Here is a 16,970-nt window from a genome sequence, read left to right as displayed (position 1 = left end):
GCTTATTTAATTTTCATATTTGAAGGTAAGATTTTATTCGTTTCAGGATCAAAATTAGGGAATAAATATTGAAAGATATTGTAAGAAATCACTGCATAAACGACATACACAGGAAAAAATTCTAAAAATGTCAGACTTCTTTTTAAAGACTTACATTGTGCATTTCAATTCGACTTCCATTTCTTTTTTTGGAAACATTGAAAGTCATTAATTAGTTTCGAAATTTCTAACAAGCAACTGCAAACACCCATTTCATAGATTTGAACTAATTTGATTTCTTCCGTGTTCAGGACATAAATTGGAAAATTAACAAATTATAATGATAGCGGCATTCAACGACCAGAACGGAATTAAGTGTTTACAATTCTTAAATTGCATTTTATGGGCATTCATTTCATTTTTATAACATAAGAATTTTATGCGTAAATGTGCACGATTGATTATTAAAAAGTAACGTACACTTAATTTAAACTCTAAACATTACTTATAACACCAAATAAATCAAACGGCTGAAAAAAAATTGCAAGACTAATTAAATTCATGTTGGTGAGAGAAATTTTATGAATTATACTGTTGAGTTTCACTCCAAGCTTTCTTATTGAGAAACAACCTAATGAAAATAATTATGATCCTTTCGATTAGAAAACTCATTAAAAAGTAAATATAATTAGTGTGCAACACATAATTATGATAAAACCACAACTAAATATCTCTATTATAAATTTTTACATAATAAGCTAATATTTTATGATTAAAGTACAGGGCATGTCATAATTTCTTTCACGATGAATGAGGCTTTCAACAAATAAAATATTACCAATACATCAATATATTTTACTTACCTTGTAAAGAAACATCAACATTTTGTCTACCACTGTTCAATTTGTGAAACTTTGGTGGTGTGGCAGTTCTCAAGTCTAAAGTCTAAGTCTTTCTACACTGGCTGCATCGTATCACGTTTAATGGTAGCGAAAGAGGCTATGAATGATGATGCGTCGTTGAAATTCTGTTAAATCGCTTGGTGTGCAGGTCACAAATGTATAATGTGACCCCAGAAAAAAAAAGTCACAGAAAATTGTGTTAAGTCATGAGAGCCCGGTGGTCATGGAGGAAGTTGCGTCTCGTTGTTTAAACCGCGTTCTATCCATCGATGGCACTCGTTATTTAGGAAACAACGAATGTTCAATAAGGATAGGGAAGACCAATCTTATTAAAAAATGAACGATACACAATATCCCTGTAACAGTACAAATATCCTCAATCGCAGCATATGTAGGTAAACAACGCCATTAACTACAAATTGACTTAAGTCTGTCTTTTTTCTAAAGATTCATATATTGAAAATTTGCGGAAAAATTGATATTTTTTACCAAAGTAAAATTTGTTGATGTATTGGTAATATTTTATTTGTTATAAGCTTTTCGAAAATAGGTCTTCCGATTTGTGACACACTCTCCGTAATAAAAGAACAACACCACTAGTTTAAAGCCTTTAATTTCGAATAATAAACATAACTGAAAATGCAATAAGAACAACTATTATTAATAAGAAGGGATTAAAAGTCTTTAAAGGCAAATATCTTTATAACTTTTAGAAGTTATTTGCCAAATTTACAGCAATTGCATGCAAATTACAAAGTCATCTGGATGCTTCTCATTTATTACTGACTATATCAAATGATTTATTTATGCAATATGCATGCACGAAACAATAAGACGACAATTACATTTTTGATGTACAGAGATATTATCTGATATATGACTAAAGTAGTAGGCATGTATTTCAAACCAATTGATAGTGATTTCGTGCCAGCGTCTTCATATATTCCTATTTGCTAAATCATAAGCACGGTTTAAGATAAATTTTAGGAGATCTGCGATTGAAAATATATGCATTTAATTGTTCATTAAAAACATAACTACATTGTTGCTTTCTAAAATGAAAGAAATAAAACATAACAATGGCATACATAACTCTCAAGCAATGTCATGCAAATATAATGCGTTAAAAAAGTAACGTTTATATCTATAAATTTATGATTTATATTTTCCCCTCTATTTCTTTTTTCTACGAGAGTTCTGCTCTCTCATGTGAGCTAAAATCAATCTTAAATATTGTTCTGGGTGACGTGACTTACCATTCTTTGTGTAGTACGAGCTGGTCTTCTTTTCAGGTTGATTTGATTGGATCAGATTTGTTCCGATAAGAGAATATTGAATTGCTCGGGGCTAGATATAAATCTTATGTCTCCATAAGAATATTAGATAAAGCATTCCAAGTACTGATATATATATATTAAGTAAAGTGCGTCATCAAATCAAATGAGCAAAATTGACAAGAATATTGAGAGATATTTTGATTTTGAATAAACTCTGCTTTTCCAAATAAGTATGCGAGTAAATGTGGGAAGATGTTACTTGGCATTTTTGTAGTTCTTAAATTGTTTTTTTCCTCAAAAAAATTGTATGAAATTTATAGAACGTAAAGGATTAAACCAAGAAATATGGCCCAGGTAAAATTACTTACAAAAATTGTTTATATATATATATATATATATATATATATATATATATATATATATATATATATATATATATATATATATATATATATATATATATATATATATATATATATACTATATATATATACTATATATATATACTATATATATATATATATATATATATATATATAAATAGAAGGAAACTCAACGAAAGTTAAGAAAAACAATAAGTTTCATTGTTTTGCGGATATAATCGTGTGGGCTGATGAAAAGATTATATCTTTTTCTTCCGGTTTTTTTAAATAAAATTTCATCCTTTTTTCTTTTTTTTTTAAACTGTTGTTATTTTTTTACTTATTATTCCCCCAAAGAAAAATTATGTCTATAATTTTTCTTTGTTTTATCTTCATTTTGAACTGATTCATTTCATTTTTGAATATATATACATACAAAAAGGAACATATGTAAGTTACATAATAAGCAATTTAAAATTTATCTTGATCAGTTTCTGTTATTTCAAACATAAAATAATTTTTTCTAACCTTATAATATGTATAAGTGCACTTATACATTTTTATAATTTATCAGATTGAGTTAAGTTCTACATAATTAAAGCAAATTAATTATCTAATATTCAAGACAAATTTATTGCAGTTGTGCCCTCCCCTGTTCGCTGACATTCCCCACCCCTCTATGTTTGCTACGCAATATGTTTGCTACGCAAATGTTTAATACGCAATTTTATATAGTTGCCTTAGTAAATAATGTTCACTTCTCTCACTATTACAATAAAATCATTTGAAATATGCTCAAGCGTAAAATCTTAAAACATTTTTAATCAATTATTTAAATCTTTAAAACCAATTAATACTTGAAAAAAATGTAATCTTTAATCAAAAAGTTATTGAAATAAAAATTTAATTTGAAATAAATGACATGCAATGGAAAAACTCTCAGAAACAAAACTGTTATTTAAAAACATCACGTATGGCGACAAGTGTTCGACGCATTTTTTCAATAATGCGTCTTTCATAACTGTCATGACCGCTTTCTTTTCTTCTTCATATTACCTTTTTTTTATTACATGGAAAAAACGGAGCAGCTTAACTAATGCTCGATTTTCAATGAATAATAATAATAATAATGAATCAAAATGTCATTATTGATTCTGCATAAATATAATTAAAACAAAATATAGATCATTCTATTTGTTGATGTGAACCATTCGCTTTTAACAGTTCAATTCTTCCAACTAATGACTTATTTTGTTTGAACTTTTTGTTGAGCGAAAAGGAATTTCCTTACCCTATTTCCATAACAACAATGAAAGTGATTAATTCTAAAGGAATGTAACTTACAGTTCATGTCAACTGTTACAGCAGCTAGTGAGGGTTGAGAAAAATTATTGTTTGAAGCTTGGCATGTGTAGACAGCCATAAGATCATGACGTTTCAGTGAGTGGATTTCAAGCTCGTTTCGGACAACTCCGTGAGGTGTTACGGTGTATGTGTCATCTAGAAGGACAGATTCTCTCCACCATGTCACTGAAGGAAGGGGCTTCCCTGTGAATATAAATATTCAACATCAAGGTGAAGGTGACATAAAAAATTTATATCTAGTGATAAGCAATTTTGATTTAAAAAAATTATATAAAATTACAGATTTATCTAAATCATTTATCAAAATACTTGTATTTCTGATATAGCTGTAGCGTAACACTTATTGTGTTGTTTAAAATGCTTTCATGTTTAAAATTCTGGTTTCCTTTTATATATACAGCATTTATAAGAACTTTTCTGTATCGCGTAATTATTAAATCATGCAAGTATTAAAGTGATCGGAATATAATGTCATTTTTTTACAATAAATTCAGCTAGTGAGCAGCAATAAATGATTTAATAGCCTTTGTCATCAACAGCCTTTTGCTAACTTTTTTCTTAATTTTCATTGCAGCGTCGATAAAAGTCAGTTGATTTTTAAGCCAGAAAATGGCATTTCGAACTTCATCCGCTTAGAAAATTCTGTAGCTATCGAAATAAATAGAATAAATAAATTCGAAATAAATTCCATGGCACAGTATGTGGTTAAGTCAGTTCCTCCAACCATGACTCACTAGCTTTTTATCAGACTTTAGTATTTCTGGTCAATAGAAAGTTGCAATGTTCAAAATTACTGGATTTGAATTCAGAAAATCAACTTTTGACATCACACTTAAATACTCATAAGCGCTTAAATACACATTGCAAATGTTTATTTCTTTATAATTTGTAGAGTAAAGTTATTTTGGAGAATTTAATTTCTGGTTCCCCATACACAATTTTAATGATTGTTTTTATTAAAATAGACTTTCTTGCATCACGCCGCCGGTTAAAAAGATTTAAAAAATGAAATGAAAAAGTATATATATATTTATATATATATATATATATATATATATATATATATATATATATATATATATATATATATATATATATATATATATATATATATATATATATATATATATATATATATATATATATATATATATATATATACGAGGGTTGTAAATTAAATAGTGGCAACTTAACCTTGAAACTCACAGAAGGACTTGCATGTGCAAATAGGATATGGGAAAGGTGATGTGGCGCTGTTGTCGATGTGTAGAGTGCAAAAAACAGTCGATCTGCTTAGTAGGGTAGGTGTTGTGTGGCGTTAAAGTGAGGAGTTTCGTTCCCATCACTCTAAAGCATGTTTTCAAAAGGCTTAGGCTGAGTTGTCAGAACGAGGTTTAACTTTAAACCTTGTCTAAACCGCGAAGTTAAACCAAGCTGCATTGCAGAAACGAAGTTAAAGGAAAAACGCGGTTCTAAAGATCTAGTTCAGCCTTGTCTAAGTTAAACCTAGTCTGAGGTAGGTTTAAACCAGGCAGACGAGTTTTAAACCTCGATCGTCTGCTTACAATCGGAGAACGTCTATCTAGCTTTCCTATATGTTTAGTTCTGTATTGTTTTATCAGTTTTAATACATAAATACGTGCGTGTTATTGAGAAACCATAATATAATTTAGTGTTAATATCGTATATTTTTTTCTGTGTCTTTTTAAGTGTTGATAAAATCTTATGAAAGAATGCCTCTTTTATTTTCTTAATTGATAGTATACTATTCAGTAATTTTTGTTTTCTTGAGAATAAACATTGAGATAATTTTATATCTCACTTGCTGAATGGGGCTTTCTTTTTGAGTGATTTTGTATATTATATTCAACCACTCAGAAGATAGACCTTTTCGGAATAATAAAACGTGAGGGATACGAAATTACAAATTTAAGGATTAAAAAGAGTGAGATTACTTTTTTTAAAATTAAAAATCATGAATGTTTGAATAGACTAATTACTGATCTTAAAATAGTGCGATTGTCAATAAAAAGTATTGGATTCTTTACATATTGACAACAATTATTACTATTTACTTTATTTGATAGTTTCAAACATTGATTAGATTTTTTTAAAGAGGGGAGTTTCATTTATTTATAAAATTTCTTATCTCTTAACATATGTTTTTTTAGTAGCAGTCAACAGATTTTCAAAGCACATACATTAATTTATCTTTTTTGATTTGTTTGCTACATTTTTCTAAAGTATTAAAAAAAACATCACTTAGTAAAATGTTCTAAATCAGAGAATAACAACTTCATGCCATGAATAAAAGTTACAGTGCATGTTATAATTCTCCTTTTTATAAATCTTAACTACATAAATGCTAGCAGCTGTAAGTTGAAAAAAGTTTTGTTTTTAAAACTTAACTTAGAAGAAAAAGAATTCACAGCCACTTTTCACTTTATTTTGTTACTATTGATGAAGTTGTAGTGTGAATTGGTGAAAACATTTTTTATTTCAACTAAATTATAAGAAAAATAAAAGTGAAAATTAATTTGTTAAAGACTACATATCTGTTTTCGTAACACTAAGTGCAGAGATATTTACTTGAATAGAGTAACTTAGCAGAATTTTCTTAAATTTTTATTTGCATGTCTCTAGCACAGCTCAAATAGACTAAATGAAAAAGAATTTTTCATTACTGTAATATGAGATAGCAATAATTTTTAGTTCATGCCATACCAAAATTTTTCTTTGAACTGCTTTATGAGCTATGTAAAATCACATTTTAATTTTTTATATTTAATTGACTGAAAGTCATTTGAAAACTGGTTCTTCTTGGCACTATTAACTAAGTTTGATAAATAGGTTGCATTTAAATATTTTTTCTTTGCATATTGTCAATAACCAGGAGATAAACTTTTAATGTTATGGAAACGAGTGATTCTTGCCCTGTAAGAGTGGCAGAAAGTAGTTGTCTCTTAAGGGAAAATAGACTATTAAATGAACTAACACAGTTCAGGGATATTTCCGTAACATGATCTATCGGGCCAACTAAAATGAGTGATGTGCCAACTAAATTTTAAAATTGCTATTTTTCTAGACTTCTGCAACTGAGCATGTGAACACCACAACATGATTCTTTGAAGAGAGCTTGTTTTAACTAAGTATAATTTTATTGAATCCTTAATAAATGAAGACGTGCTCATGTTTTTATTATTCTACATTTTTGAGATATATTTAAGGAAAAAATATGAGAAACAAACTTTGCGTATGTAGTCAATGATAAAAGACAACAAATATGTGACATTAGTTGGCTCAATAACTTCATTCCATGGAATTAAAAATTAAACACCATAATATTATCATTCATGTTGGTTTATGTTACAGTAAAAATATGATTCATTCAAAAAATTTTTATAGATCAAATAATGCTAATGTTTTATTGTTTTATAATTAAAAACTATAATGCAATTTAAAAAGTAAAAAAAAGCAAGTTTAAAAAAATCTGTGTTATATAAATAGTATGTATATAATATATAACATCTTATATGTTATAAAAAATTACAGATATCAGCATAGTGATACATTTAGCAATAAATTAAGTTAGTAAGCCAGAAAAAAAGTTTAAGAAGTTATTGAGCCTGTGAGTAATAAAAAGTGCTGTTTGAAAAATAATAAAACTTTTGAAGTTCACAAAAGCTTACTTCATTTTTAAATGCATACAAATGATTTTCCTCTCTTATTAATAGTTTTCAATTATGCTTTTGAGTAAATTTTCTAGAATGTGCATGCCCTTGAATTTCAAGAATAAAATCTAATACAGTAGAATTTTTCCTTAATACAAATTTAAACTCTTAAGTTCATTTTTTCATCTCTATTAGTCCTGCATTGGACTGATCGTTAAGACACGGTTACGAGTAGAACACTGAAGTCAAGCACCACTGGCTGCAGTCAATAAGTGGTTGAGTAACCATTTTGATCAGCTTGCGTAGAGACTGAGGGTGTGCTGTACCGGTTCTCCTAAAACTGTTTTACCATGAAGTGCAAGACTTCGCATGCAGGACGTCGGGTTACCAAATCAGGTGAGCCATTCCTTCTGCAGATGATCAAAATTGTAATGGCATGTCTTCGAATCACCAAAGTAAATAAAGCAACCTGACGCAATACCTTTCACTGATTGGTGCCAAAGTTATGGCAAACAGTACTAATCTAACTAGTAGTCAATAACAATTGTTTGTGTCAACAACAATTGCCAAAAGAAACAAAATTACCTTAAAAAAATATGCAGTTGTTTACTCGGGAAAGATTACGAGTTAGCCCTTAAATTTCATACTCTGTCATGATGTTTTTTTTCTTCTTTCTTGTAAGCTACTGCCTGGTTGTGGGCTAAAATTTGATTTAGGTACACAGGGAGCAATCTATAAATATTTTTTGCTAATGGACAAACATATTCTTTTTTAAATATTGTAAAACCTGAGGTCTATAACGAACAATGGTTGCCTGAGTGACTTACAAAACATCATTGTAAAATAGTTTATCTACTTAATACTAAGTCTCATAATCAAGTATTAATGTTGCTTAAACCAATAGAAATAATATGAATATATATATATAATTAAATATATATACATATATTCTACATATATATATATTCTTGTTGCATAGAAATTATGCAGATTCCTTAATGTTGTGCATTGAAAGGAAACACACATAAGAAAATTATTTATAAAGATATGTGATCAACAAATATACTAAAATGAGGCTCTAAGATTGTGTGTCTCGTGCTGTGTGTGAGTCCTATAAAAATTTTACTTTGTATATTTATTGGAAAAACTTAATTGTTAGTAAATTTTCTTCAAGAAATTTTATTTTAAAACCAATTTTATAAACAAGTTAATTTTATGTCTAGAATACCAATGTTGATTATATCTATATTACTTACCTTCACTTAATTGGTAACTGTTAAGTTCTAACAAAAATCATAGCAAAATCAATCATAATAATAAAATGTTTCATGCATGATAGAAAAATTATTTTTCACTCATTTTCATTTATATAGAATGAAAAAAAATCAGATTATTTTATTAAATGTATTTTTGTATAACACATAAAGAGAAATAAAGTAATAAAAACAAGCATACATGTTATTATACATCAATTTTATTTATAAAGCACTTTTTAATTCAGATTTTAATTTGCCATGTGAAGTTTTTATTTAAAAATCCATTATTTCTTAAAATTTTCTTTCTAAAATAAGTCAGATAAGTATTATTTTATTTGCAATAGAATATAGACCAATGTTCATTGTTCAATATTTAAAATATAATGTTCTGCATGAGAACTTTTCTTACAAACACGCAACAACATTTAACAAAACCGAATTCTATCTCATAAAAAAACATTTCTTTCTTGATTAACTATGCAATGATTCTAACATAACTAACTTTATTTTCATTATGATCGTATCTACAAAATGTAAACAAAACATCCCAAGACTTTTCCAAATAGTGACAGATATGATTCCTTCAACCTGATTGGGTGAATTTATCAACCAGGCAAACTTTTGGTGCAAATACATCCGATAAGCTTGGTCTTGCTCCAGTCTCGTTAAACCTCGGCAAAACATTTGCGCCACAGGCTTCCACTAATCCTCGACAGCATTCTGTTGCATTTTTGCCCCGGGCAACCTCGATTTTAAGCCACGACCGCTGATCACCTTTTGAAAACATGCTTTAGAGCGACAGAAACGAAACTCCCCACTTTAACACCACACAACACCTACCCTTCTAAGCAGATCGGCTGTTTTTTGCACTCTACACATCGATAACAGCGCCACCTCACCTTTCCCATATCCTATTTGCACATGTCCGCTCTTCTGTGAGTTTCAAGGTTAAGTTGCCGCTATTTAATTTACAAACCTCGTACATATATATATATATATATATATATATATATATATATATTGGCAGCAGCATATACGTTAGTTTCCCGAATAGGTACACTGATTTAAATATGGGCATAAGGTCCTAATACTGGTATTTCACATTATTCTACCTAATTGATGTTTGGAACTCTTTTTTCATTCTTGGTTGTTACTCTTTGTAAGGAACAAAGGCATCAGCAAATGTTCACATTATTTTTTGCTGAAACGAAAATTTGATTAATTAAAATCTTAGGCGCGCCTAAATTTTACTCACTTGCATTACAAGATAAAGTCTGATATTATTTTGCACTAGCAGTATTTATAAAATAATTTTACAATTATTTTTTTGAATGCAAGTGGCGTTTTATCCCCAGATGTTATAAATGAGTTAAACTGTAGAAAACATCTGGATAAGACAAAATTATGACAAAATTTAGCAAGCACCTCGGCCCAGACACCGGATTTTCGCAATGCGGAAAATCCTCAGCGGCCATGTCGCATGATTATGCGGCATGTAAAAGATCCCTGGAGTGCCTAGTTGGCTCTTGGCATTTCCGGCAAAATTAAAATTCCTAGTGCACTTTAGCATCCAAATAGAGTCTCGGTGCTGCCATCTAGTGTGGCAGAAACTCGACGTCCAAATTAACATGGCCAACGGTATCTCACCCATTGTGGTGGTCCTGAAAAAAAGGATACCACTTCTGGAGAATGCACTAGTTTCTGCTCATCGGGAAGACTGATTGTGCAGCTCATAGGAAATTTAAAAAAAAAAATAAAAAAAAAAAAAAAAAAAAAATTGTCAAAAAAAAATTTTTAGGATACATTTTTTTAAAAAAGTTAAGGAAGGAATTCTAAATGTCAATCTGGGGTAGAATTGACCTAATTTTAGCAAATCTAGGTGTTAGCTATAAATTTCAAGATATGCTTACCTTCTTCAGCTTCACAAATTAAATGAAGATTATCGCCTTCATTATATGGTCCAATTAAGCTCTCAAGAATTTCCCCATTATGATCAGTTATGATTGGTTTCTTGGGTGGAACTGAAAAAAGTAAATAAAGTTTAATTTCAATTTCTAAATCTGTTTCTTATATTACATTTTATAGCAATCTTTTTCAAAACTTGAGTAAACTCTTTGAAAAAAAATTTAATATTTAAAAGTAAATTTCAATAAGAACGGAACCACAAAACTATTATTATTTCACATTTTGATGCATTTTATTTCTTATTTAAAAAGGTAACGCATTTTCTACAGCAATTGTTAATTTAGTGTAATGATCTCTTTTACACTTAAACAAGTTATTAGGATGTTTTTTCTAGATTTTGAGTGGATATTTACAAACCTTGTGAATTTATGTTTGTAGGGGATTTGAACTAGCAAAAGTAGGCATTTTGATAGTCATTGATGATTGATATTTTATTTAGTATCTAAAAACAATTATTTCCTATTTCATTTCTTTGTAAATTTCAACATAGAATATTGGTAGCTTTCTTCAAGTGTTGAAAAATAACCTTTGCATTTTAAAAACAACCTCTCATGACTGGGTTGCTATAAAATAGATTTACGCCGCTCTTAGAACAATCTCAAGTATAAATAGAAAGTTCTTTTCACTCCTTAAAATACATCTTTATGCTTTTAATGGAAATTAAGTGAAATAATGTACACTTCGAATACACTTCATTTGCTTGAAGTGTAGAAAAAATAACCTGCACAACTTCAAAACAACCTAATGTAACAGGTTTGCTGTGAAGTAGGTTTAAATTAACCTCAAAACAAATTTAAGTGTGAAAAAGAGCAACTGTGTACACCCAATAAACACCTCAATCAATAAACGCCTCAATACTTTCCGTGGAAATCAGATGAAATTAATCTCCCCTCGAATAAACTTCATTTACTTAAAGAGATAAGAAAAAAAGATCACACACACGAAAAAACTTCCCTCAGCAGGCTGCTATGATGTAGATTTAAATCAACCTCAACACAATTTGAGATGTAAAGAAAACATGTTCACTTTCAAAACAACCGCTCTCAGCAGGCTAATATAAAGTGCACTCATATCTACCTTAAGTCAGAAGAAAACAACTATATAAAGCCTTATGAGGTTAATTTCGTGATTTTGTTACACCTTAACTCTTCAATCTAGACTCCTCAAAACAAACGGTAACAAAACCGCAAAGGTTTTGTTACCGTAACTGATCTTGACTCCTCAAAAACAACTTCTTCTGGAAAGAAATTCTAGAAAGAAAAACTGGCGTGGAACAATTTAGTGATCTTTAGTTAACGGACTTGTATTGAAAGAGTTTTTAATAAGAGCGTTAGTAAAGTATAAGAACGAGAGGCAAGTGAAGACAAAATTTACTTGGTGTGATAAACATATTATTAATTAAAGCGCATATATTCAGTTAAGGCTGATATGTGGGTTTCTCTAAATAAAGCATTTCGTCAAACTTCTTAAAACTTCGTTAAAAAAAATTAAAATACTAGTAATCTTCATTCATGTTAAATTTTATATAATGTAACAAAATCTGCATTGGGTTTAATTTTAAAAAGCTGAAAAATAATTGAATAAAGTGTTTTTGAATGTACACAAATAAATGAAAATTAAATAATATGTTTTTACATGCTTTTATTTATTACAGACAATGATTTGTGACTACTATGTAATGTCAACGTGTTTTCTGAGATTTTCCAAAAACATAAGAATTATTTCTCTTCCATCCGTTCGTGCAGTGTAGACCTCTAAATCATGCCAAAAGTAAATTAGCTTTTTTATATAATTTTTTATTCATCAGTTTAGAGGTGAAAACTAAAAATGATATTTCAACGCTGAAAAATTCATAAATCACGCAAGAAGTTCATTTTTCTCTCTTTTAGCGTGATTTCAACAGTAAAGTGTGTATCCGTATTTAAGCTTTCCCACTCTATAATAAAAACAAAGCATATTTACGTTTTTGCGAAAAATTAATATGTTCAACTTCTAACTGGCTGTAAAGTAAAAAACACTCTAATAACATTTAATTTTAAACAAAAGTTTCTTAAATTTTGTTGGAAACTATATGATTTATAGCTTACGTGATAGTAATTTCATAGATGATTAAAAGCGCACAAAAAAGTAAACAATATATTTAAAGCAATTAAAACATAACTATAAAATATCTTGAAATAATAGTAGACTGCGTCGTTACACACCGTTAGAATTTTCTTTCTAAAATGATGGCAAAATATACATCAGCATTCTTCCTATCCAATTAACCGTAAAGTAGTTTTTTTTTACATTTACGGTTTGTTACCGTTTACATCTAGTATGGTTAAGGAACCATGAATACAAAACTATACAGTTTTTTAACCACTTACAACTGGCATGGTTTCAAAATCATGAAAAAGGAATTTAATCGAACATTGGAGATATTTTAGTAGCTTTATGGTGCTGTAATCTATGCGTCAACGAGAATATCGTATTCTTCATATCCAAACAGGTCAGGGGTACAAATTGACGAGTGCAGGACGTGTGTTAAATGGAATGGATGAAATATTGCGGTGACATGCTGGATTCGAACCTCCGTTCCGATCCACCATAATAATCATAAGATAAATAGATTAGACCTCTCGGATATAATAAGCACCCTGCTGCAGACAACAAAGTGGCTTCATGAAGTGCTAGTTGGTGCTATAAAATTCTGGTCATTTAACTTTATCAGGTGAAAGCAGTTAATAAACGGTTCTTTTCACAGTTAACAGTATGAATACCATCTTATTCATGGTAATTTGACTATTTTGTTTGAATATAGTAAAATAGCAATTAAAAAATTAATTGGTCTTTAACCATTTTTGCGAGAAATTTCTAACAGTGTTCAACATTTCCATTATTGGATAACACATAGTTTCACGAATTCTTCTTCTTTCTTAGAAAATATTTTGAGTTTTTTATTCTAGCACATTCTAACATTTAACTCTAGTTGAATTAGAATAATTTATTAAGGAATGGTAGAAAATCCTTTTCTTGCGTCTTTAGGTTAACATTTACCATTATCTTCCGCTGTGTGAATAGACAATAGAACTGAAAACTTCTACTCCAAAAAAGAAAAAAACAGAATCTATTTTTTTACCTTGAATTAGCATTGTTATACGCATAACTACTATTAATGATTCTTCTCTTCATTAATCTACATATTTTTGAAATCCTTGTCAAAAATGAGGTTCATGCATTTGAGATGCTCAGACAAATATTTAATTTAAAACTTTAGGAAAAATATTTCATTAAAGTCTTATAAATCTCTACTGGAACAGATGTAGCAAAAGCTGTTAAATTGTCGCATTGAGAAGTTAAAAAGTTATATACATCTAAAATTAGATTTTATGCCTTCCTAACTTCTTCGATCGTTGTTAGAAATATTTCGGTAAAGTTCTTGTTTTATACCAGATCAAATATACACTGTAAATAAATTCAGTATCAAATTACAGTAAAAAGTATCGACCCTCAGGATGAAGGTACTTTTTACTAAAAAATGTTACGGAGTGAAAATCTGACATACCGTGATTTTAACAGTAGTAATTACAGTAAGATGACTTAATAACTCTAATTAAGCAAATATTATTGTGAAAATTAGAGTAAAATGGATTTAACGGTATAAATGGATTTAACGGTATAAATGGATTTATCGGTAAAAATAGATTTTACTTTTAATGCACCCAATGTGGTGGTACTTTTTATCGTAATTTGATCCAGAATCTCTTACTGTTTAATTCACGATTACTATTATGAGTATTTTTACCAAAAATTAAAAAATTAAATACTTATACTTGATTTTTGACCAGAATTCAAAAAAGGGAAGGATGGTCATTAAACAGCTGATATTGAAAAAAAAAACATAAAAATATTAAACAAAAAAGCATCGAGCATCCTTACTTCCGAAATTTTTTTCAAATGGCTTTTGGCAAAAAATAATCTTTCTAATGCTTTTTGAATGGATATAAATATCAAAACATGACACACAAAATTAACACATAAAAATAAAATTGAAATTTTTATTCAACTTACCTACAAGTTGTAAAAAAACGATCGCATTTCTACTTCTCGATCTCCGAAAATCAACTCTACATCGATATTCACCTTCATCTTCCTCTGTTAAATATTCCAAGTACAGCATTGATGGGTGATCATCAAGGCTGAGGCTAACTCTACTAGAAACTGCATCGCCTGTCACGTGTCTTGCTTGTTCGATGTTCGTTTTCCTTGCATCAACACTATAGATGGGCTTTGTAATATCATCCTTATACCATAAGATGAGCGCAACTGCGTCATCCGTCACAGGAGGGGTGATGTTACATGGTAAGGCTACTTTACTACCGGTGATACCAAGGACACTGGAAACAGTTTCTGAAAATACAAAAAATACTGTGCTTAGGTTGTGGAAATATATTTTTTTTTCTGGTTGCTGAAACTTAGTTTTGCCGCAAAATATTTAATTATTATGTGGTATGTTTAGTATGTTTCCTAAGTCAAGTTTTTATGAGTATAATAAAGCAGGAATAATGAAAATTAATAGATTTCAACAAAATAATAATTTGGTAAAAAAAGGCCAATTACTTTTTGTGAAATATAAAATAATAGTTTAACGAACTACTCTGTAGTCTATTCCTTAGACACACACACACATATACGCACATATATATATATATATATATATATATATATATATATATATATATATATATATATATATATATATATATATATATATATATATATATATATATATATATATATATATATATATATATATATATATATATATATATATATATATATATATATACTGAAAACATTCGTGAACATTTTTAAGTATTTTAGCTAAAATGTTCGAAGAAATTGGATTTAAGTTTCAATAAAATAATTAAAAAATTAGTCTTGAGGAAAGGGACAATAGAGTTACAATGATCAGTGTAATAACCAAAACAATTGTTTTTTTTTAATCATCATAACTTCTGTTCTTCATGACTTAAACAAAACTCAAAAGATTTTAGAATGATAAAAGTTCATAGTTTTATCTTAAAAAAAACATTTTTTAATCAAAATCGGCTTTAAAAAGATAGACTGGCTCCTTGAAAGCAATTACTCTTGAAAATAAACAATGGGTTTACTAACAGCATGATAGTAATTTGAAATATAGGCAATAATTTGTAAAAACAAAATAAAGAATACTTAGTTAACAGAATAATTGCTTTTTCTAACGCCAGTATCATTGAATAAAATAAACGACAACGTTAAACATTAAACAAAAAAATTTGCAAATGAGCCGTAAGAACCTTTTGAAATGGTTAAAGAAAACATAAAATATTCTAGGCTTAAGCGAAGCGAAACAAAATATTTTTGCAAAAAATTCCTACTAAGGTTATCGGTAAAATGCTTACAAAAGTATTCAACAAAAAAAAAACATTATCTGTAATGCGAGAACATAATTTTCTTTTGAAAAAATTAAGTACAAAAAAAATTTAATTATTAATTAAAATAGTTAAGCCATGAAAAATAATGAATTGAAATTAACAAAAATTGGACAGAAAAGAGAAAACCAACCTATAATAATTTCTTCATTATAAATGAATTTTTTTTAAAAGCTTAATTAGCTGCTTAAGAGTTCAAATACTTAAAACAGTGCTTTTATATATATTATAGCGTAAGTTACACACAAAAGTTCGATTTTTTTTATAGAAAATGCAAACATCTTTTTATTTAATTGCTTTTTTTATGAAAGTTTTACTATTAAAAAGATATTCAAGGTCTTACAAATCCTCTTTGAGAAAGTTAAAGAAGTAAAAATTTAAGATCTTCAACGACAAATTTTAACTTTTAATTGGATGCTACTAAAGTAAACCAGAGTTTTTAATATTTAGTTAAATAATTGAAGTTAAAACTTATAAAAGTGTTATTGTCTAACTCATTAGTATATCACATATTAGTTGATAAATAAATCTCTTTTTTCTACGTTAAAAATAGGATAAATAATAGAATATCTTAGAAAAATTAAAGATTCTTGGTTTAAAATAAAGCAACCTGTTATTAAAACGTTGCTCTATATATTGAATTCTAAAATTTGCAATAAATTCAACATAATTTGTTCCTTATCACTAGAAGAGCCATTGAAGTCCTTTTGATAGTTAGTTAAGTAATTTTTTATGTT

General features: G+C 28.4%; 1 protein-coding gene across 1 annotated transcript in view; it reads right to left on the bottom strand.

Moving 5' to 3' along the window:
- LOC107451220 (neural cell adhesion molecule 2) overlaps positions 1–16,970 on the bottom strand; it is a 94,867-nt gene that overhangs the window by 33,950 nt on the left and 43,947 nt on the right. Inside the window, exons 2-4 of the mRNA XM_071178756.2 lie at positions 14,831–15,169; positions 10,723–10,833; positions 3,865–4,068 (exon numbers count right to left, since the gene is read on the bottom strand). Of these exons, the coding sequence (XP_071034857.1) occupies positions 3,865–4,068; positions 10,723–10,833; positions 14,831–15,169 (654 nt within the window). The remainder of the gene's footprint in view (positions 1–3,864; positions 4,069–10,722; positions 10,834–14,830; positions 15,170–16,970) is intronic.

The sequence above is a fragment of the Parasteatoda tepidariorum genome, chromosome 3 (genome assembly GCF_982258835.1).
Source record: "Parasteatoda tepidariorum strain Cologne lab strain chromosome 3, Ptep-v5.0, whole genome shotgun sequence".
In the NCBI taxonomy this organism is placed as follows: Eukaryota; Metazoa; Arthropoda; class Arachnida; order Araneae; family Theridiidae; genus Parasteatoda; species Parasteatoda tepidariorum.
Note: the sequence above shows the minus strand (reverse complement) of the source record. Positions and strands in the feature narration are given on the sequence as shown.